The sequence below is a fragment of the Balaenoptera acutorostrata genome, chromosome 18, assembly GCF_949987535.1.
Source record: "Balaenoptera acutorostrata chromosome 18, mBalAcu1.1, whole genome shotgun sequence".
In the NCBI taxonomy this organism is placed as follows: Eukaryota; Metazoa; Chordata; class Mammalia; order Artiodactyla; family Balaenopteridae; genus Balaenoptera; species Balaenoptera acutorostrata.
This window is the reverse complement of record NC_080081.1, coordinates 72,201,944-72,225,006: the sequence shown is the minus strand read 5'-3', so window position 1 is coordinate 72,225,006 and position 23,063 is coordinate 72,201,944. Positions and strand designations below refer to the sequence as shown.

Below are 23,063 nucleotides of genomic sequence, written 5' to 3'. Positions count from 1 at the left end.
TATTTATGCATTTGCTATAATGATTAAGTATACTTGAAGGCAAGGGCCTTGCTCCTGATTGTCTCTATATTCCTAGCACTTAGAACACCCAGTTTACAAAAGTTTGTCAAAGGAATGACTGTTCCTCTTCATTGTTCCGTTCATATTAGTGATAGGATCTACCATTTTCCCAATGTTTTAGTGATGTTTTTACCCTGGGATCACCAATTAATGTGTCTTCATGGTCTATTTTACATGCATTTATTTTATTCTATTCACATCGACAATTGTCATACCACCTACAAAAAGTACAAAAGCCTAAACCATTTTCCAATACCAGGTCAGAGCCAAGGTGCAAAAGAGGAACTATACAGTAAATTACAAGAAGAGTTCAGGTGTCCCGTACAAAGCATGCTGCCTGTCACATGATGCATTTAAAGCTGTAAATATTGCCACAGGAGAATCTCTTGTCTTTGCAGCGGCCACACAGCTCCTGCCGATGAGGCCTCCTTAGATCGATGTGTCTTTTCTTTTGAAGACAGGAACAACGAGACTTTGAACAGGTCTTTTGAAAAGAAGCAACAGTTTGGGGACTAAATGATCAAATTAGTTCGTCAAACGTAGTCTTCAAATGAAAATACTTCTCCCCATCACCCCTACCCCTGATATCTTTCTCCTCCTTTGAATCCTATGAGAAGTCCAAGGCCTAATTGTACAAAAACACTCACAGCCCACTAAATGTCATGCATTTTTCCAAATGAATGATCAAAGACGATATTTAACAGAACATTGATGAGCCAGTCCAGAAGATACAAGAGAAAAGGTTTAAAAGTTAGAGTTTTGTAGAGTCTCTTCATTATGCAGGTTTCTACATTTGTAGCCAGGTGGGAGTGAGCAGTGGGTATTAAGTGATTTGATTACCTAGACTGGAACATTTAAAAAATACTAGAGCAATGATTCTCAACCAGTAGTATTTTACCTACCAGCAGACATTTGGCAATATCTGGAGAGATTTTTGGTTGTCACAGCTGGAGGGAGGGGTGCTCTAGAGGAAGCTACATGTTTTCCTTCCAGTCATGCCTAATCTCTGCTGGAATTTGAAGTGTTTTTAACCATTATCCTATTCTGTCTTCTGATAAATAAAAATCACACCCCATGGAGACTGTTATACTACCCTGGTCCACCTTCCCAACCCTGCTAATCTTTGAAAATTTATAATCACTGCTCTATTTTCTGCATATGTCCATAGCCAAAAAGAATAAGTCAAGCTTTACCTTTTATATTGTGAAAATAGGCATTTTTATTTTCCAAATGAGTGTCTCAGATATGATTTATCAAATGTTGTACTGCAATTACATCTTCCACTCTCCTGTTGATGAGTATGCATCCTTAAGAAAATTCTAACAGCAATACTCACATGTTGTTTACTCTAGGTACTGCTCCAAGCACTTTATATAAATTCACTTAATCCTCATATCACCTTTATAACGAAGAAAAGGCTTAATTCAAAACAAATTTTTTTAGTTAAAAAAAAAAATCAGGATTTAGTCTAAAGGTAGGTTTCTGGTTTTAGTAATGGTGGATTAGGTAGTTTTGACCAAATCTCCTACTTAGGACAACAAGAAAAGCTGAGCAGAGGAGATAATAATTAAAAACAAGAACTACCTGAAGGCACTGGAGAGTTACCGAAGTATCAGAGGAGGAAGCCCAGAAATAGAGATGAGCCTGACATTTGGGACTATTTTCTCTCTAAAGGCAATTCGGTAAGAGGTGAAAGAAAACAGGAAGCTGAAAATGAGTTTAACAAGTTGATGAGGCTGAGGGATAATCTTAAATATGTCAAAATAGGAGAGACCTGGTAAACAATTCAGGTTTTGTGCTGGGACCCTGAAGGGCCCTGAAAGGCTACACCCTAAGAATAAGAATGAACCAAAAATTGACCAGCCTTCAACTGCTGAAGCCCAGTTTCAAAACAGCTCAACCCTGATTGGAAAATAGTAATCTGAAATTGCTAGTGTTCCCATCTGCCCAACAGAAGCAAGTCTTCTGTGAAAAACAATACTATCCTAGGCCTCGAATTATTATTATTATTATCACTATAATTTTTCATATACAATATATAGCACTCAAAAGTAACCAGGTATATAAGGAGACAGAACAACATACTCGAAAACCAAGGAATGTGAAGAGGATAGCAACAGAACCACAGAGGATTAAATTAATGGAGTTTTCTGGTACAGATTTTAAGAAAATGATGTTTAATATGTTCAAAGAGATGAGACTGATATTTCCAACAGAGAACTGGACGTCACTTAAAAAGACATAAAAATTCTAGTACTGAAAAACACAGTAACTGAAATCTATAACTGAATAGGTAGGTTTGACAGCAGATTGGAAAGAGCAGAAGGAAAAATTAGAGAAATGGAAGATAGTTTAGTAGGTGCTAACCAAACTGAAGCAAAGAGAGACAAAAGCATAGGAAAAACAGAAAAGAGCATAAAAGAGATAAAAGGGATATGGAAAAAGGTCTAATATGAGTAATTAGAAGAAAGAGAGAATGGAGGTAGAAGTAATATTTTAAAGATAATGGCTGATAATTTTCCAAGAGTGATAAAAGTCTTCAAGCTACAGATTCAAGAAACACTATGAATTGTAAGCAGGATAAATACAAAGAAACTACAATCGGGTATAAATTGTAAAATTTATTTTCTGTAAATTTCTCTCTGCTGAAAACCAAAGCAGAGAGAAATATCTTAAAAGCAAACAGACTTAAGAAGGTGAGAAAAAGTGAGATATATTACTTCAAAGGAGCTGCAATAAGACCAATAGCCAACTCTACAGAAACGATGAAGGTCAGATCCTTAAGGGGCAGAAAGAATCTACTGCCAACCTAAAAATTTTACACTCAGCAAAAATATCCTTTAAAAAAGCTATCTAGACAAAATAAAATGTGTCACCTTCAGACCTGCATTACAGGAAATATTAAAATGTGTTCTTCAGGTAAAAGGAAAGTGGTCCCAGATACAAAAAGGACCTGAGAGCAGCAGAAAGGGTAAATATGTAGCTAAAGCTAAATTAATTATGACTATAACAAATAATGTCTTTTAAAGTTTAAAATTAACATACAACAATAGCAGCAAAGAAGTTCGGATGAAGTGATAAGGAGTTAGTGTGACCTAAGGTCACTGCATTGTCAAGGAGAGGTGAGATTGACTTATCAACGTCTACATAAGTTGTTAAAGAATCATGCTGTAAGATGAACATTAAAGAATGAATAACTGCCAAGATATTGGATATCCATCCAAGATAATGGGGGGGGGGATATAAAAAATCAATTCAAGTGAACACAAGAAAAAGGAGTATAATAGTAAGAAAATATATTTAAATCCAAAGTAATTATAGTAAACAGACTAAATGAGAATGTCAGACTAGAAAATCTAAAGATAAATCATTTATAAACGATTAGACTAGTTTTTTAAGTTATTTATTTCTTAGTAGTATAAAAATGTTTTTAAGTAAGTGAAAGATTTAGGTTAAAAAAAATTCTTGATTATGAAAATCAACTATGTCACACTTTTCTGAAAAGCTTCAAGAGATGTCTCCTGCAACCTGTTTTAGGTAAGAGCTCGTCGAATTCTGTGACATCCTAGACTTTGGGGACACCATGGAATCTGATCTCAACTCTAATACTATCTGTCCAACCTTGGGCAAGTTATTTTCTTATTGAACTTTAGCTTTCTGGTCTGTATCATAGGAATAACATCTACCTCAAAGGTTAGATTACAGAAGATAATGAAAAGCACTTGGCCTCAAGTTTGGCACATAGTAAAAGCTTAATAAAGGTTACCTGTTAAATTATTACATGCAAACTATACACAGGGTGTTTGAGGAAAAACACACCACATACATAAACACACCACATAAGGCAACTTAAGAGTAAACCTTCCCCTTCCCCCCCCAAAAAAACCTAGAATTAATGCTTTTTCTAAAATATTATAAAAATTCAAACATACAGAAAACCTAACACTCCTGTACAGATATCTAAGTCTATCAAATCCTAACATTTTGCCACAGAAGCTTCATGCTTAAGAATGAAAACATTATAGATACGATGGAAATATTCTATTTGCTTACCTGGCACTGGATTGCTTCTACTCGATAAGGGTTAAAACTCTTTTGGCATTTGCAACAGAGTTGTTTGAAATAAACCTAAAGAGAAATTTGTCTTTTATACAAGTTTATATTTACTCTAGGCTCCCAGATCCTAAGTAATCCATTCCTTCACCTTGCAGCTTGCTTTTGCCCAACCTCTATGCTGAAGTCTTAAGCTCTTCTAGTGCTATCAGTCATTTTTTCTTATTCTTTGAACCTCGTTTTCCTTACCTGTAAAATTGAGACAATACCACTTCCTTTTTCTATAATTCTGACAACTACCCAATAATGCACACAAAGTACCACAGTAAAAGTCTTCAGTGAGAAGTAGCTATTATAACTTTATTCATTGTGCAGGCAGAACCCTTGACCTGCTCCTTTTGTCCTGGTCTATTTGCCCCTACTTTTTCATTTTTTTCAGTATTTCTCAATTTGAAATTTAAATTACTTATAGTTACCCACCAACACACATGGTTTCCAGGCTTTGTGCATTTTCTTGTGCACTTTCTCTCCCTTCCTCTCTTGGTGAACTCCTATTTATAAACCTTTAAAATCCTGCTTGGACATCAAGATGCCTTCCCTCTGACAGGGTTAATCATCCCCCTCCTGTATCATTTCTGTACCACTTCCATGCCACGGGTGCCAATGCATATACCACCAAATATCATTTTGTCTGCATCATTCCTATCAATAAATTTCTCCAGGATGAGTTCTATGTCTTGTTCTTTGTTTCCTAGTGTCACCAGTGTTTGAATTAAACCCACTGTTTCTTTTTTGGCAAGAGAAGGAAAGTAATTTTAGTTTAGTTTAAAAATCTATTCACCTCCAGGGTCTAATAAATGGCTAGGGTTAAAAAAACAAAAAAACAAAAAAACAAGTTTTCATTCAGGTCATAGCATGCCTCCTTACCCTCTCCCTCTACAGTCCTTAAGCAGGAAAAGCAGTATCTAAAATGCAACAGCACAGGGGCCTCAAACTCAAATGCTCGTAGAGGTGAATGCGAGACACCAGATGTAGACTGTTGTGAAATAAAGGCCACATGCCCAGTGAAAGGAGACAGAAGCTGCTCAAGTCCAGCCTACTGCTCTCAAACTGAGAGTGTTTAATGACCAGAGTCTGATGGTTCAGGAAAATCCGGAAATGCAAAATGTGTAAACTTTCCCAACCTAAGTATGTTGACAACTAATTCAAATTAAGGCGGGGAGCCTAAATAAGTAAGGCTCTCAAGGTTAACCTTTACAATAAATTATTTCTCTCATTGCCCCACCTTGTGGACAGACAGTGGAAATTTTCTAGAGCTAAGGCCCGAACCTGTTACAATATACCAACTAAAAAATGATTATAGCAAGTCCCAATGTATACAAGAGCAAGAGTTCATTTAAATAACCGGACATTTTGTCCAGTGCAACTACCAAACCAAATATAACACCAGGGTATGGTTCAGGAGCTCGGGAGCTCTTGTGGACAGCCCAATTCAGTTCAACCCAAACATTTACTGAACACCTGTTATGTGCCTGGCACGGAGGCTGCCAAGATGACCGAGATAGCATTCTGGTCATGCTCCATTAGGAAACATGTTCTTCCTCCGTGGAGCACCTGTGCCCACCCATGCTCTCCCTTGTCCCACTCACTTTTACTTACCTTATTAGTTCCAGAAATGCACCACACATAAGCACTCTCCCATCTCGTCTTACAATCTTTACAGTGAAAATAGCCATATTTTGGTTCTAAAAACTGCAAATAAGGAGGAAAAGTCCTTTACTATCTTGGGGTGGTGTGGAGGGGGGGGTGCGGATAAAAAGCCAGATCCTTCTATCCTTGTGGCTTTGTATACGAAACAACAAGACGCCTCCTTAATCTCATCCATAGCTATTCTCAAGGTCACTACGTGAACTCGGCTCTCAAGGACTGATTACTCTGGGACGCTTCTAGCTGCTCTCATGCTTTTCCAATCTATTTTCCCCAAGGCCATTGGCACCACCTGCACAAAACGAAGATCTGATCACAGATTTCACAAACCTGAAACCCTTCTTTGTCTCCTCATTTCCAATAGCTATGGTTCCCAAACTTTGGGTTTTCATAGGCTTAAAGTTGGCACCCCATTTTACCAAAAAAGTTAAACACACACACATACACATAGGACATGTAAAATACATGTTTGCGAGAGAAGATTCTGCTCTCGTTGCGCCAGAAATGGAAAAAAGGAAAGAGAGGGCTGAGACGAGGGAAGAGAAAGCTCACCTGGAAGTTGGGCTTCCGGAGCGGCTGGCTGGCGTCTCCCTGAGCTTGCTTGCTCTTCCTTTCCCGAGGACTTAAGGCATCTTCCTCCCCCAGCTCCTCCTGTTGCCGGAGTTCCTCCCGCTGGTCCTCTTCCGACCTTGGTGTTGGTGGTGGCGGCGGCGGCTGGCTGGCCTCGGGAGGACCCGAAAGCGCCTTCCTCGCCTCGTCTTCCCCATCCTTCTGCAGCCGCACCAGGCCCCTGCGGCCCATCACTGGAGAATAGACTCCCCAGGCTGACAGGGGCGCTTTGTGCCCCGTGCTGCCCCAGGGGGAGCGGCTGTGCAAGGTGCGAGGCCCCAATGAGCATTGCACGGACTTGTCCACCCGAGGGCTCACCTGCACGCCCACCTCCTTGGTGTCGGCCTTGCACAGACGCAGGCTCAGGCTGGGGTTCATCTGGGAGAGAATGGCCTTAAGCTGGGCCCTCCTGTAAGGGTCCACGCAGTAGTCGGAGGCGTTGGAGGGCACCAGCAGCCCCGGCCTGGCCAGGAAAGCGGGGGGACCGTTGTTGTGCCTCCAGTCGGGCTGTTTGTGCTCAGAGAGTCCAGGCTGGCCCAAAGGCAGCGTGTTCCCATAGCCCGGGTACAAGCTGTAGGGAACACGGACCAAGCGCTCCATCCGGCCGCGGCCGCCGTGCGCCCAGGCGCAACGCAATATTCTGGGGCAGTTCGTTTGTGTCCTTGTTTTGCCTTCCACCTTCATCCGCCCCCTCTTTCTCCAGATCAAGTTGGTTCAGGTTCTTCCCGAGCTTCTCCATTTATTTCTGATTCTGATGGGTGCTGCTTCCTATTACCCTAATTGGAGAAGGGAACGCGATCTCCCTACCTACGGAGGTCTAATTGCCACCTCATCCCTAATTGCTTTTTTCTGTCTTTTCAATTCACTGCTCCTGAATCTTTTTTCAAAGCTGTTTTTCATTTACCTTCTTATTCACACACATGTTTTAATTAGCAATTCATTAATTCACTATTCCCACAGTGACTTACCATTTTAGAGACCCTGTTTTAAAAGATACTGTACATCCAATACGAGCAGTAAATTACTTGAGCTGCCGCACTACAAGAGTGAGTATAAGGAAGAAAGTATATTATGGCAGAGCTAATGAATGTAAAAAACCTGGTACTACAGGAGCAAGGAGCATAAAGTTATGGGCAGAGTGCGGGGGGGGGTGGGGGGGGCGAGGAATGGTGTATATAGTGAAAAAATATATTTCAGAGGGTTGTATGACATACGTACAGTTCTCATTAGTCCACTCTAGTGGGCCTGCCCCCCCAAAAAAGGTGAAAAGCAGCAAATTGTTCAGATTTAGAGGTTAAATGCAGACAATCACAGGATAGTTAAGTATCTGAAGTTACACAGACTTGAACTGAAACCTAGGCCTTGTTTATCATGCAACTTACTTAACTAGATGATTCAGATTCCCCATCTGACAATACTAACCAATTTATAGGATTATTGTAAGATTAAACGTGATATTGTTTATAAAGCAAAGCAGAATAACTCATAGATGTTCATTAAGTGTTAGCTGTTATTGGGTAAGGATCCCAGGCCCGTGTTTCTTTGCTATTTAGACATAGATGATCATAAGCTTTGGTATCTATCTGTATTGGTAAGGCTTCCTACTACAGCAAAGGGTTATGATCAAACTAAAATGACACCTCAGGTACCAAGTAGAGGCCACTCTTTCCCAAATCCATGGTTGCTTCCACTGTTTACTGCTCAAGAGCCTTGGGAAAGCAGCAAGGCCCATGAGCCCCTCTCACCTCCAGAATCCAGCTGAAGGCTTTCTAGGTATTACAATAAACCTGAATTAAGCCTTGTGCTAGGCATATCACAGACCCTGTGAATGATGAGACTGCTGTCTTCCAAGGCAGTTTGGAGGGGAAGTCAGGCACAAAACAGGTGTTTGGTACCCTAGGAATGTCAGGGATACTACGGAAGCCTGCAGAGGGAAGTGCCTAACACTTCAGAAGACCTGAGGTGGGTTTCACAATTTTTCAAGCAGGGAAACAGGCTCAGAGGTTTTGAAATCCTGCTGCCTAAGAGCAACACGCGTACTAGAAGCAATGTTCTCTGGCTTCAAATCTCAGCCTCTTCCACTCTTTAGGGAGCACTCAGCCGGGAAGGGAGTTATCCACAGCCACGGACCACTCTGGGGTTTTCTAACGTCTGCCCACTTTGGGGGACGCCCGCTCTTAGGACAAAACAGAGACTTTTCACAGACCCCAGGCCGCATTCCAGGGCGACCACCCAAACGTGACATGGAGCGGAGAGAAGGGGGAGGAGGCGGCGAGTATATATAGGGCGTGGTGCCTCCAAGCAGCGTGGCCTAGTAGTCTGAAGGCTCAGGAGAAGAGAATGGGCACCTCAGCTCCGTCTTTAGCAGCTCGGAACTGACTGTCAGGCAGCCGAACAAGTATTCGCCTTGTCCACAACTGCAGGCGGCGGCGACCCGGCCCGAGTCTGACTTCCGGGTGGCGCGCGCGCGCTGCGTGCAGCGTCATGGCGTCATCGCGTGACGTATCCCGTGAGCGGGCTTTTGGAGCGAGAGTCTGAAACCCGCTGGGCGGAGGTGGGGCTGCTACGGCTCCGCGCTCTGGGAGTCGTCTGGTGCGGTGGGTCGCGGCGAAAAGGAGCCTGCGGGGTCAGATTTCTGATCTGAGTGCCGGCGCGCGTTTTGTCAGCCTACTCTGGACAAAAACAGCTGCACCTCTGAAGGCGGTTAGTGTTGGCAGGGGTGGAGACGGGCGGCGGGGAGCGCCTCCGGTGCCCGGGTGGGAGCCGGGCCTCGGGCCCTCGCTGGTCCCTGCCCGCCCCGCACCGACGGGGAGAAGGGACCCGCTCCTCGGGGCTGGAGGGTCGAGCCCCGCCCCTTCCCGGGGACTCCATTGCCCAGCTTTGGGCGCCGCTTGTCCCAGACGTCGAAAGCTGAAGTTTCCTTAATTGGAATCACGATGAAGTTACTTTCACGGAATATTGCTATTTTGGAAAATGTCTTAGAGCCTATGGCCCACTGTATCTGCCTCACTTAGTCCCCGGGTAACTGCTGTGTTAACGAAGATTTACTGATTGGGAATTGCCGAACGGTGTTGATCTAATAGCCCTCGCTAACTGCGCAGCCACTAGCCACACGTGACTAGTTAATTTAATAAAGAGTAAATAATATTAAAAATTCTGTTCTTGAGTCACACTTGCCACATTTCAAATGCTGAATGTGGCCAGTGGCTGCTCTATTGGACGGCATAAATATACAATGCTCTCTTCATCGCTGTGAGTTCGATTCTGGTCTCCGAATGGGACCGAGGTAAATAAACAATGTAACTTTAGGCAGGTTTACCCGCTTCCGCTTTTACCTCAGAGTCACTTAAGAAGGACTGCATCCCTGTGAAGTGTATTTTGGTGTTCTCTTTTGCAGACTCCGTTACCAAACGTTGGAATAATATTGTAGATAAAAATGCCGATTGGATGCAAAGAGAGGCCAACGTTTTTTGAAATTTTTAAGACGCGATGCAACAAAGCAGGTATCGACAGATTTTATATAAATTGATTGTTTACATTGAGAAAAATGTTTTCAGAAAAATATGTAATTATGCATTCTTGCTGAATTCAGTACTTCATGTTTTTGTTTACACTATAAACTACGCTTTATGGAGTCATAAATCAGGAAAATAATCATTTACAGTTAAACAAATGATAAGTATAGAACCTGTAGTGGATAAAGAGGAGACTGACCCCTTGATTAGCAGAATTGTTTTTAAAGCAGAGAACTTCTAGCAAATCAGAAGCACTGGTAACGTTATAGCAGAAGTTGTCAAACTTTTTGGTCTCAGTTCTCCTTACACTCTTAAAATGATTGAGGACCAAGAGCCTTTGTTTATGTAGGTTACCACATTAGAAATTAAAACTAAGAAAAAAAATTATTAATTTAATTAATAAAAATAAACCTATTGCATGTTAACGTGAATGTTTATGAAAAATAACTATTTTACAATAAAAATGTGAGAAGAGTGACATTATTTTAAAATTTTGCAGTTCTCTTTACTATCTGGCTCAATAGAAGATAGCTGGATTCTCATACTCATTTCTGCATTTAATCTGTTACAATATGTTGTTTTGGTAGAAGTACATGAAGAAAACCCAACCTCACACAGCAATGTAATTAGAAAAAGAAGTATTTTAATAGTCTTCACTTAAGTGTGGGTATTTTTCTTTGGTACGACTCCAAAACTTACGACAAGTGGTAGTTTCTTAAAAGTTGCAATGTGGAATCTGAAACCATGTAATGAATTTTTCATACTCTTGTTACATTAAATTCAATTAGTCTTTCTTGTACCTTGAATAAATCTTTTATCCATGTTGTAACATCATGTGTGGATTATTTGAAAAATATTAATGATATTCCATGTATTGACACATTGCATTAGACATTATTAAAAAAATCACATTGGGGGATTTCCCTGGTGGTGCAGTGGTTAAGAATCCGCCTGGCAATGCAGGGGACATGGGTTTGAGCCCTGGTCCCAGAAGATCCCACATGCCACAGAGTAACTAAGCCCGTGTGTCACAACTACTGAGCCTGTGCTCTAGAGCCCACGACCCACAGCTACTGAGCCCGTGAGCCACAACTACTGAAGCCCATGCACCTAGGGCCCGGGCTCCGCAACAAGAGAAGCCACCGCAATGAGAAGCCCTTACACCGCAACGAAGAGTAGCCCCCGCTCGCCGCAACTAGAGAAAGCCCACGTGCAGCAACGAAGACCCAACGCAGCCAAAAGATAAATGAATAAAATATAATAAATAAAAATCACATTGGTTACCTCACTGATCTCATCAGAAAAGTCTTTTAAGATTGGGAAGACGTCAAGCTCACAGAGGCTGATAGAGTTTTTAATAAAATTCTAATTCTCATTTGAAAGCTCACATGTTATCATTGGCAACAAACTGTTGTTTTCCCTGCAGTAGCAGGCTCACTTCATTCATTTTCGAGAAAATGTCTACCAAATCACCCAACTCAGAATAACTTAGTCGTTCTTTCTCGTGAAAATGGCCTTCCATGAAAAGTGCTAATTCAGCTCACAAGTCATCACATGAGTGCTTTTTCTAAACAACTCTTGAGCTTAAATATGCAGAAATGCTTTATGAATGCTTCCATTTTTGTCACAGAGAATACTAAAAAGATGTGCTCAAGGGTTAGGCTTTAATAAAACTAACTTTTGCTGCCTCGTTAAGGACACTTTAAGTTAAACTTGCTTTTTGTTTTTTTGGCCGCACTGCACGGCATGTGGGATCTTAGTTCCCTGACCAGGGATGGAACCCGTGCCCCCGTATTGGGAGCATGGAGTTTTAACCACTGGACCGCCAGGGAGGTCCCGCTTTTTTGTTTTTGTTTTTTTATAAGTGCATGGTGACGAAGAATACAGTGATTCCTAGTACAGTTTGTGACCACTGCCTTGACTCAGGCAAAGCTGTCATCAGTTTTACCCACCAGTGGTGTAAATGTCAACATTGGGAAAAAGGCAAATGATGGCTAATATTATTATGAAAATAGTTTTGACCTTATGGACCTCTTGAAATGGTCTTAGTGACCTTCGCCTCAAGTGGTCCACAGACCACACTTTGAGAACCACTACTTTAAGGATAGATCACAGGAGAAATTTTGTCTTTCTCTTTAACAGAGAATCTATTCCATTTGATTTGTGAGTCGACATGTCTCTTGTATCTATAGATTTATCACAGCCACTTATGTAGTATTGATAATTACTTGAATTGTATCTGTGGAATACATTCTTACTATGGATGATTTTTGTTTCTGAGTCGTGAATATGAAAGAAAACTTTAGAAGAGCTAATATAGCTCATAATCTCTTTGTAACTTTTGTAAACCTCTGTTATACCTTACTACAGATTCATAAGAGAACATATTAATGATCCTGTTTAATTAGTATTCCTTAAAAGTAATCCACAGTCAAAATCTCAAACAATTATAATCTTTACTGGCTCATGGATTTTATTGTGTCACTGATTAAAACCCAGATGGGATTTTAATTTTTCTTACAGATTTAGGACCAATAAGCCTTAATTGGTTTGAAGAACTTTCTTCAGAAGCTCCACCCTATAATTCTGAACCTTCGGAAGAATCAGAATATAAAATCAGCAGTTATGAAACAAACCCATTTAAAACACCACAGAGGAAACCTTATCATCAGTTGGCTTCAACTCCAATAATATTCAAAGAGCGAGGTCTAACTCTGCCACTGTACCAATCTCCTTTAAAAGAATTAGATAAATTCAGATTAGATTCAGGTAAGTAATGTGATGTGGTTGACTAGAAAAAACATGAACTAGTAATTCAGACAAACCTGTGTTAAAAATCCCAGCTCTGTTGTTACCTATGTCATGTTGGTCAGATCAACCTCTCTGGCCACACTTTCCCCACCTGAAAAGTGGAAATGTGAAAATACTACCTAGGTTTGGTTAAATAAAATAATGTAGGTCCTTGATAAATGTTTCTTTTCCTCCTTCCTTTGATTAATATATCCTGCCCACTGAGATTTGCTAAATTATGTCATTCCTATACAAAAAAACCTAGGGCTTGTTTTGATGTTAAACTAAACTGTATTTCTGCAGGCTATCACAGAGGACAGAGATTCTTTTTAACAATTGCTATAAATGTCTTTTGATTTGATAGCACTTTCTCTGGCCTGTGTGCCAGATGTTTGCAACTTATCATGTAATAAGATTATATATTCATTTAGATATTTATTACCTGCTTGATTTAAGTAACATACGCTTCCTTTCTTTGGAGTATTACTCTCTAGTAAGAGGAATTAACAGTACACGGATTAAGTACAGTTCAGGGTTGAATGTGGTACATGCCAAAAGAAAAGTACAAAAAGTATAATGAGAGTTAAGAAGAAAGGAAGCATAAATAATATTGAGGGCAATTAGGGAATATTCAATTGAATTAAACCTTGAAGAATAGATGAGATTCAGAAATTTGAAGATGGAGTAGAGTGAGCGTGTTCTAGGCAGAGGGAAAAACATGAGGAAGAATATGTAGTTTGTGAAGTTAATAACAAGTAATTCAAACTGTTTGGAGTGTTGTGTGTTTGAAAGGGACCAATAAACAGCCTAAGGCTAAAAAAAGCAGATTAGAGGCAGGCATTGAATGCCAGGCTAAAGAAATTGAATTTATTTGATAGGTTGTTGAGCAGAGAAGTCACATGCAAATTTAATCATGCTACTTCCTGCTTCAAACCTTTGATTACCTCCCTTTGTCCTCATGATAAAATCCAGACTCCTTAATATGATTTACAAGGTCCTTTATAATCTGTTCTCTCATTAACTCTTGCCTCATCTTGCCATAATTCCCCTTCCACCCACCGTCAATTTACCATTCATTTGTACTGAATTTCTTTCTGAAACCACCATGCTCTGTGGCTCTTAACACAGTTACCTCTGCCCAGTACTTACTTCTTCTTATGCTTTGTCTAGCTAACTGACACTCATCTTTCAAATCTTGACTTATCTCTCTGCTTCTGGGAAGTAGTCCCTCTTGCACTCATTTAGCTTCCAGTGAAGGAGACTTACATAAGCAATAATCCCCTGATTAGTGCTGTGAAATAGGATACTCATGGTATTAGAAAATGCACATAGAAAAGGGGATGTAGGTAATGAGCAAAGATTCTCTTAAACGTTATTGGATACCTAATGGCATACGTAGTGAGTATTCAGTAAGTATTTGTAGAATAAATGAATATTTATTTTGCTTAGAAAGCCTAAAAATCTGGCAGCAGTCTTTGGAGATGTGTTTTTCAAAACGTGAGGCATGGACCATTAGACTCTCCTGAAGTGCTGATTGAAAAGGAAGATTCCAGGCACTTTTCTGAATCTATTAAATTAGAATCTCTGGGAATGGTGGTCATGAACGTACATTTTAAACTAATTGGGTGATTCTTATAGGAAGAGAAGACTGCAGGCAGGGAGATCAGTTAGGAGACACATAGTGGTCCAGGTGACGGGAGCAGGTGCCTGAATTAGAGTAATGGTAGTGAAAGCGGATATAGAAGGTAGAAACTACAGGACCCTGCAATAGCCTAGATATGGAAAATTCAAAAGAAAGGATCAAATCACAGGTGTAGGGCATGACTAAGAATGTAGTGGTGACATTCGTAGAAATTGTAAGCACTGGGGGAAAAGCAGGTTTGAGAGGGAAAAGGTTTGAAAGGATGAAGAAAAAGTAGGTTGAGGTTTGGATTGCAGTTTGAGAAAGTATTGGGATGTGAAGGTGGAGATGTCCTGAGAGCTTTTGGAAATACAAGACTGAAACTAAAGAAAGATACAGGTGGGAGAGAAAGATATAGGAATCAACTATCTGTTTGGAAAGTGAAGAAGTCATCAGATATGGTGAGAAAATTGATTATGATGAGGCCTAGGATAGAACCTTAGGGAATATTTAACAAATGAAACGTAGAAGAGAACACAGAAAAGGGAATCATCCATTCAACAAATATTCCATGCTTGCTTTTTGCCTGGCAGCTTGCTTGGCATTAAGGATACAAACATGAATAAGATGGCTTTTGACCTCTGGAACTCAGTCATGTAAGGGAGAAAATATATAAATATACTGGTTGGTATATGTTATAATAGGAGCATGTACAAAGTACAATGTTATAGATATAGTAAAGGTAACAGCCATCTGTCTTAGTTGGTCAGGAAAAGCTCTGTAAACCAGTTTGTACTGAATCTACTGAATCTTGAAAGACATACCTAGAGTTGGTGGTTTATTGTCTAATTGTAACCTGCTGGGATTGGTCTTTCTATAACCAAGGAAGGATAGGAATGAATTAATAAGGTCACTGTGGACTCACGGCAGAGGAGTTAAGTTTTTTAAGGTTGCATAAATAATTCTGTTGACTGTAGTATCTTGAGACCTTTTGCTTTTAAGTTTACTTTAAATTGAGTATTGAAATGTAAGAGTAGGACTTAAACTGTTTTTAAATGTACTTAGTTCAGTTCTAACATCTAATATATTATTTTTAAATTATCCATTAAATTCCATGAGGCAGTGTGCTGTTTCTCCTCAGCAGTCTTTCCTCTTGCATAAGATCCCATGAGTTTATCTTAACCATCATTCGTCCTATTTATGAGATCCTCAAGTTATTTGGAAAATATTTATTGGGGTATGAACTTCATTTTGCCTGGTTCATTTATTTATTTACTTTTAATTTCTTACAGTTTCTATTCTTTTGCACTTCTTTTTATTGCTGAGCCAATATCAATACTTTATTATTAACTAAAGCCCTGTGTTTACACTAGGGTTCATTCTTCATACAGTTCTGTGGATTTTGGCAAACATGTAATGTCATGTACCCACCATTACAGCATCATACAGAATAGTTTCATTGCCCTGAAAATCCCATGTGCTCCACCTATTCACCCTTCCTTCCTTCACCCTAAACCCCTGGCAACCACTGATCTTTTTACTGTCTATAGTTTTGTCTTTTCCAGAATGTCATATAGTTGCTTCTTTCACTTAGCAATGTAAGGTTCCTCCCTGTCTTTTCATGGCTTGATACCTCATTTCTTTTTATCACTGAATAATGCTCTTTTATATGGATGTACCAGTTTGTTTATCCATTTACCTATTGAAGGACACCTTGGTTGCTTCCAAGTTTCAGCAATTATGAATAAAGCTGCTATAAACATTCATATGCAGGATTTTGTGTGCACCTGAGTTTTCAGTTCATTTGGGTAAACAGCTAGGAGTACAATTGCTGGATCTCATCGTAGAAGTATGTTTAGTTTTGTAAGAAACTGCGAACTGTCTTCCTGAGTGGCTGTACCATTTTGCACTCCCGTCCACAGTGAAGGAGAGCTTCTCTTGCTCCACATCCTTATCATCATCCTTGTCTGTATTTTAGATTTTAATCGACATACACGTGTGTAGTGGTATCTCATTGTTTGCCTTCTTTTTTAAGTCCGTGTTTTTGTTTGTTCTGATTTGGATCTTTGTTTTAAGAAAGATCCTTAATCTTTCTTAAAACAAAGAAAAGGGAAAAGGTGAAATTTCAAAATAGGTTTAGTTACTTTTCAGTATCTTTAACTAAAAGTCTCTTAGAGAAGGAGATTGGATATCTTGTTGAAGAAGGGTTTGCAATTTACACGTACATTTGGCTTATGTGTATTGCCTGTTTCTTGAGAAAGGAGAATATAACACAATGTTTGAGTAGGCTGCTACAAATAGTTTTCAGCTTGGTCTTTGCTTTGTTTCACTAACACTAATGCAGCTTATTTTCCCCAAAGCTTCTCTAAGTTAGAGATTATAGGAACAATTAAAGCGATTATTTTTTTTATTATTAATTTTTATTGAGTATAGTTGCTTTACAATGTTGTGTTAGTTTCCTGCTATAAAGCAATTATTTTTATTTTTATTTATTTTTTATTTTTTTAAATTTATTTATTTATTTATTTATTTATGGCTGTGTTGGGTCTTCGTTTCTGTGTGAGGGCTTTCTCTAGTTGTGGCAAGTGGGGGCCACTCTTCATCGCGGTGCGCGGGCCTCTCACTATCGCGGTCTCTCTTGTTGCGGAGAACAGGCTCCAGACGCGCAGGCTCAGTAGTTGTGGCTCACGGGCCCAGTTGCTCCGCGGCATGTGGGATCTTCCCAGACCAGGGCTCGAACCCGTGTCCCCTGCATTGGCAGGTGGATTCTTAATCACTGCGCCACCAGGGAAGCCCAAAGCAATTATTTTTAAAAACAATTTTTTAAGAGTAATAGTAAGCGCCTCAAGTGCCACATTTGTGATACAGAAAATAGGAATGTTGAAAAACTATAAATTGGATTTGATAGAGCCACATATAGTTTTAGAAACATTATTGCCTTAGAAAGTAGATGTGTTCAATAAGAACAGACACAAGTATTATATGTCACTGTCTACAACCCACTTTTGTTATCATTGCTAATTCATTCAGCCAGTATTTGTGGAGTGTCTATAATGTATCAGGCATTATTGTAGCTTCTAAGGATACAGTGATAAATAAAACAAGTTCTCTACTTCAAGGAGCACACAGTCTAATAGGGGAAACAGGAACAGTGTATGATAAACTACTCTGTGGGGAACACATCGGAGGGGCAGTCAGTCTCTCCTTAGGGACCAGTAAAGATTTCTGGAGGAGGAACTTTAAAAATGGAAACCTGAAAGAGAATCTAGGTCAAGAGAAATAAAAAGAGGTAGAAAGAAACAGTTTGTACAAAGGCCTAGAGTGAAAGAGAACATCCTTGCAGAATATGCACGTGGATGGACATGGCTAAAAAGTAGATTGTGAAAGAATGTCATCGTAAAAATTAAATCAGATTGTGAAAGGCCTTGTTACTAGGGAGTTTTGTTATGGAGTTTGAACTCAATCTTGAAAACAAGATCTTGAGAGGTTTTCAGCAGAAGAGTGATATGGTCAGGTTTTTTACTTTGATAGGTTTTCAGTAAATGTCTTTTCCTTTACTCTCACCTGTCAAGATACCATAGTACTGTGTGTAACTTAATGACAGGTCATGCCACATTTATTTTGTATTCCACTTGTGCACATTTCAAACAGTTTTCCCTACTATACTGTGAACTCCTTGTGGTTAAAGCTCTGTCTTGAATTGTATTACTCAAACTGTCTTGGGCTTGTTGTATGCATCACATGGTTGTTGAATGGGGGCAGACATCCTTTGAGACATCCCTTTTTGAGAGGAGTGAGCAAACTGAGAAACCAGTTCAGACTGAATTCCCCATATATTCTCTTCCCAATATAGATGAGGCTTTTTGTTTTCAAATACTTCCAGAGAATAAAAATTCACAGTCTAGAACATACACATACTCACTGAATTATTGCACTGTTTCAGGAAAGGACATTGCCAGTGGTAAACATAAAAGTTGTTGCACAACGAAGGCAAAAATGAATCAAGTAAATGATGTTACCAGCCCACCTCCAAATTCTTCTCTTAGTGAAAGGTATGATGAAGTCATTATATTAAAATATCTAAATGAAACGTTTTCCTACATGTGATGTTTGTTATATACAGATGCATGTAATTTTCATGGTAATATTTTGCTGTAGAGCCTGGTAGAGGATCTTCTATTTTAAAATAATTTCCTTTTAGATTGAGTCCTTTAATACAATAATTTTTACATTAGAAATATTTACTTTGTTTTTCTTATAACATTGAATTCACTATTTTCCTGTGTATCCATGGAATTTTTAAGTAACAAAAATATTATTGATGAAAAGCAATGCCTTTGAAATATCCTGTTTAAAATAATTTGTGTACTTTGACTCTTTGGAGAGAATATGATGCTATTATAGAGTCACTTTATATCATTTTTAAATTCAAAATATACAATTCCTAACATCTAAAATTTGTGAGTACTTTATACATTACTTTCAATGGGGATTTTAAACATAAGTTAGTGGTTACTTAATTCTTCATGAGATATTTACTTTTTAAAAAGTAATCTAAAAATATTACAAACTAGTATAATTCTAATAATTGATATGACTGAGAGTCCTTTTTTTAATAAGATTAGTATTTTGTTTCTCTTTGCTATTTTTGTTCTCTTTTGAAATAATCTGAGGGATTTGTTTTGTTTTGTTTTAGTCCTGTTGTTTTACGATGTACACATGTAACACCACAAAGAGAAAAGTCAGGTATGATTAAAAACAAGGCTTTTTATTTTTCAAATACTCTAAATTTTAATAAAAATAAAGCTTAGTAATTTTGTCCCTTGTTTTATCCCCAGTGATATGTGGAAGTTTATTTCATACACCAAAGCTCATGAAGGTAAATATTCTGCCTAGTTTATTTTTACTATGTAGTAATTGAGAATTTGACAGCAGTGTCATAAGTTTGCCCTGAGATTTACAGGTCTGTACTTGAGATTGACTCACATAGGCATTCAGTAAATGAAAAATGAAAAAAAAAGTGAATGAAAAAATACTCTTAATCATCAGTGCACTTCTGTGAAATAAACTATTTTCTTTATTTTCAGGGTCAGACACCAAAACGTATTTCCGAAAGTTTAGGAGCCGAGGTGGATCCTGATATGTCTTGGTCAAGTTCTTTGGCCACCCCACCAACACTTAGTTCTACTGTGCTCATAGGTAATCCTAGCAAATATGTATTATATAAGATGATGTTGATAAATTATCATCTGTAATGCTTCTGTCCAAAAAAAAATATGAAAAGATGATTAGATAGTAATCAGATTAGATAATACTGTTTTTGATAAGTGTGTTGGTAGTTCAGAATAATTTTATTCTATTTAGTGTAGATTGAAATAAATCTCAAGTGCATTAAATGGTATTTTAGAGGAATCAAATTAATTTATACACAAACCAGGATTTTTTTTTATTCTAGGAAAAATACATTCCATGTTGATTCCTCTTTAGCTGGGCATTTAATTTTCTTCTTTTCTTGCTGAGATGAAATAATATAGGTAAAAGCATGTTGAAAAGTAAGAAGTGTTTAACATATGATATGCCTTTCAACTATATTGTTATCTAAAAAAATACTAAAGTCTACAAGCTTTTGCTTTTAAGTCATGACCTCACAGCTTCGTCTGATTTTCCAAGCCTTTGTGGACAGTATTACCTTCAAGTATTACCTTGTGGACACTATTACCTTCAAGTCAGGATCAGCAAACCATAGTTTCTTACCACTTTATCAGTGGTACTAAGGAATTGTGAGCACAGCTTATCCACTGTGTTGATTGACCTTTCTAATTACTATACTTCGATCAATTAATTTTGTTTCAAATGTGTCATTTAATCCAATAGTGCATGTTTCTTTTGATGTCTGACCAAAAAATACATAAGTTTTACATGAACTTTAATGTACGACATATGATACAGTATAGGTAAATTGAACTTTTTATCTTTTTACAGTCAGAGATGAAGAAGCATCTGCAACTGTATTTCCTAATGATAGTACTGCTGTAAGTAAATATGACAAATTGATTATGCTGTTGCAATTGCATAATTTCAGAATGCCTTGAAAAATTATTTATCTTGCATTTTTCATTCTCTAATTTATGATTTATCTAAGCCTTTGAGGAAGTCTCTAAACCTGTTTCTATATGTGATTTTCTTTGACTTACTATGAAACTTTGCTGTCTCTCTGTTTAAGAATAAGTTGAATATACTATAGTGAGGGTTTTTATACTAGTGATTTTAAAACATAACTTTTGCAGATTTCGAAAAACTGTTCTTCTAACCATGATGAAAGTCTGAAGAAAAATATTACGTTTATCCCTTCTGGGCCAGACAGTGAAAACAAAAATCAAACAGAAGCTAAAACTCATGGTAAGTCCTTCTGTTTAATTGAACTACTGTTTTCAACTGACATCATTGAAATATTGCTCCTCTTTTCTTGAAGAGAAAACACATTGCTTCTCCTTTCATGATTACTGAAGGTATTGAGAATAGAAACTAACTTGATTTAGATGAAAATGTTTAAACATCATAGTAGGACAATACTATTCAAAGATGCTGTTGTGACACAAAAACAAAAGAAAACCCATAACTCAAAACTCACAGAGATGCAGATTAAGACTTAATGATTAACTAAATGTGAAAACCTTATTTTCTAATTAGAAAGTAAGTATGGTTGCAGATATACCTAAAGTTACCTAATCAGGTCATTGGAATATTGCATATTCTTAGTATTTGTGTATATCTGTATAAATGTGTAGGATTGGATATCTGTGTGTGTGTGTATGTATGTATAAAATCAGATTTTATTGCCAGTTGTAGGGCCACAAAATTTGGAACTTCTAGTTTGATAAATCTTAGAATATTAAATTGTGTATATATAGTAAAATTGAGTGAGTTTCAGTTGTGTAGAGCTGGTAAAGAAAGGTTATTAGGGATTGAGTATGAATAAAAGGCTCTGAGTACAGTGGAATCTCTTGACCAGAAGAACAGGGCAAGGTTGATGCCTCCCTACCCAAAAAATATCTAGCACTCAGGATAACCCTTTAAATGCTAAATTATGTGTTATTCAGTGTATACTATTTCTATGAAAAAGGTTTGAGAGTAGTATAAATTATATGCTTGTGTTATAAAACATTATTAATAATGCTTCTGCTTTATATTTTAACAGGATTGGAGAAAATGGTAGAGGATTCATTTGGTAAAGTAAATAGCTGCAAAGACCATTTTGAAAAGTCAATGCCAAATGTCCTAGAAGATGAAGTATGTGAAACAGTTGCAGATATCTCTGAAGAAGATAGTTTTCCAGTATGTGTTTCTAAATGTAAAACAAGAAATCTACAAAAAATAAAAACTGGCAAGACTAGGAAAAATATTTTCAATGAAACAAAAACCGATGAATATGAAGAAGCTAAAATACAAATGACAAAAAATAAACATTCGTTTGTATCTGAAATGGAGCCAAATGACAGTGATCCATTAGATTCAAATGTAATAAATCAGAAGCCCCCTGGGAATGGAACTGACAAAATCTACAGGGAAATTGTACCATCTTCAGCCTCTGAATGGTCTCAGCTAACCCTCTCGGGTCTAAATGGAACCCAGATGGAGAAAACATCCCTACTGCATGTTTCTTCTTGTGACCAAAATAATTCAGAAGAAGACGTCATAGGTACAGAGAAAGAACGTACCAACTTCATTACTTTAGAAAATTCTTTGCTGCACATTTCAAGCATATCAAAAACAGTGAAGATATTAAATGAGGAAACAGTGGTAAAAAAGAGAGATGAAGGGCAGTGTCTTGAGTCTCGTGAAGATTCCACTGTTGTGGGAAAGCAAGCACTATCTGATTCTTCTCTAGTAGCTTCTCCACTTCTGGGTATCAAGAAGTCTGTATTCAGGGAAAGAGAGTCACCTGAAAAGACTTTCAGAGCAGATTTCTCAAGTAATATGACTGATGCAAACTTTAAAAAAGAACCAGAAGCCTCTAAAAGTGGATCGGAAGTACAAACTGTTTGCTCACAGAAAGAGGATTCTTTACATACAAGTTCAGTTGATAATGGCAGCTGGCCAGCCACTACCAAACATACTTCTGTAGCTTTGAAGAACGCAGGTTTAATATCCAGTTTGAAAAAGAAAACAAAAAAGTTCATTTATGCTATTTGTGATGAAACATCTTATCAAGGACTGAAAATGCAGAAAGACCAAGAATCAGAACTAACTAACTCTTCAGTCCAATTTGAAGCAAAGCCTTTGGAAGCACCACATACATTTACAAATGTTGATTCAGGTACCTCTGTGTGTGTGTGTGCGTGTGTGTGAATAGTGTGTCTAGTTTTATGGATGGTGACAAGTTTCTTATTTGAATATGTGAATCTCTTTCTTCAACCTTTTTAAAAAGCATACTTCCTGCTTTCATTCTGTAGTTTTTTCTTTTGTAGTGTTTTGGGTTTTTTTTAAATCTGTATTTTATATTCAGTATCAGGCATTGTTGTTTAGACCTTTGATTACCAATGTTCAGAATCATTTCATTCAAACTTGTTGGATTAATTTGCATAGTATATATATAATCATAACTCTTGAGACAGAGCATGTGATTCATAAACATCAAGAGCTTGGCTACTTAATTCCTGCTTTAATTTTCAGTATTTATTATATGCAAGTTGGACAATTCTATAAAT

The 23,063-nt window shown here is 38.1% G+C and overlaps 2 protein-coding genes across 3 annotated transcripts in view; one reads left to right on the top strand and one right to left on the bottom strand.

Annotated features, from left to right (window-relative positions):
• Positions 1–400: 400 nt before the first annotated feature.
• Positions 401–7,319, bottom strand: ZAR1L (zygote arrest 1 like). Its single transcript, XM_007193609.3, has 4 exons — positions 6,373–7,319; positions 5,773–5,865; positions 4,114–4,188; positions 401–544 (listed from the first exon to the last, which is right to left on the bottom strand). Exons 1-4 carry the CDS (start codon positions 7,111–7,113, stop codon positions 401–403), a joined length of 1,053 nt encoding a protein of 350 aa, XP_007193671.1. The 5' UTR covers positions 7,114–7,319.
• Positions 7,320–8,969: 1,650 nt separating this feature from the next.
• BRCA2 (BRCA2 DNA repair associated) overlaps positions 8,970–23,063 on the top strand; it is a 54,121-nt gene continuing 40,027 nt past the window's right edge. For both annotated transcript variants that reach the window (XM_057532631.1, XM_057532630.1), the window contains exons 1-10: positions 8,970–9,132; positions 9,827–9,932; positions 12,468–12,713; positions 18,299–18,407; positions 19,052–19,101; positions 19,194–19,234; positions 19,443–19,554; positions 20,338–20,387; positions 20,643–20,754; positions 21,554–22,672. In XM_057532631.1, coding sequence (XP_057388614.1) covers positions 9,866–9,932; positions 12,468–12,713; positions 18,299–18,407; positions 19,052–19,101; positions 19,194–19,234; positions 19,443–19,554; positions 20,338–20,387; positions 20,643–20,754; positions 21,554–22,672 — 1,906 coding nt within the window. In that variant the 5' untranslated portion in view covers positions 8,970–9,132; positions 9,827–9,865. The remainder of the gene's footprint in view (positions 9,133–9,826; positions 9,933–12,467; positions 12,714–18,298; positions 18,408–19,051; positions 19,102–19,193; positions 19,235–19,442; positions 19,555–20,337; positions 20,388–20,642; positions 20,755–21,553; positions 22,673–23,063) is intronic.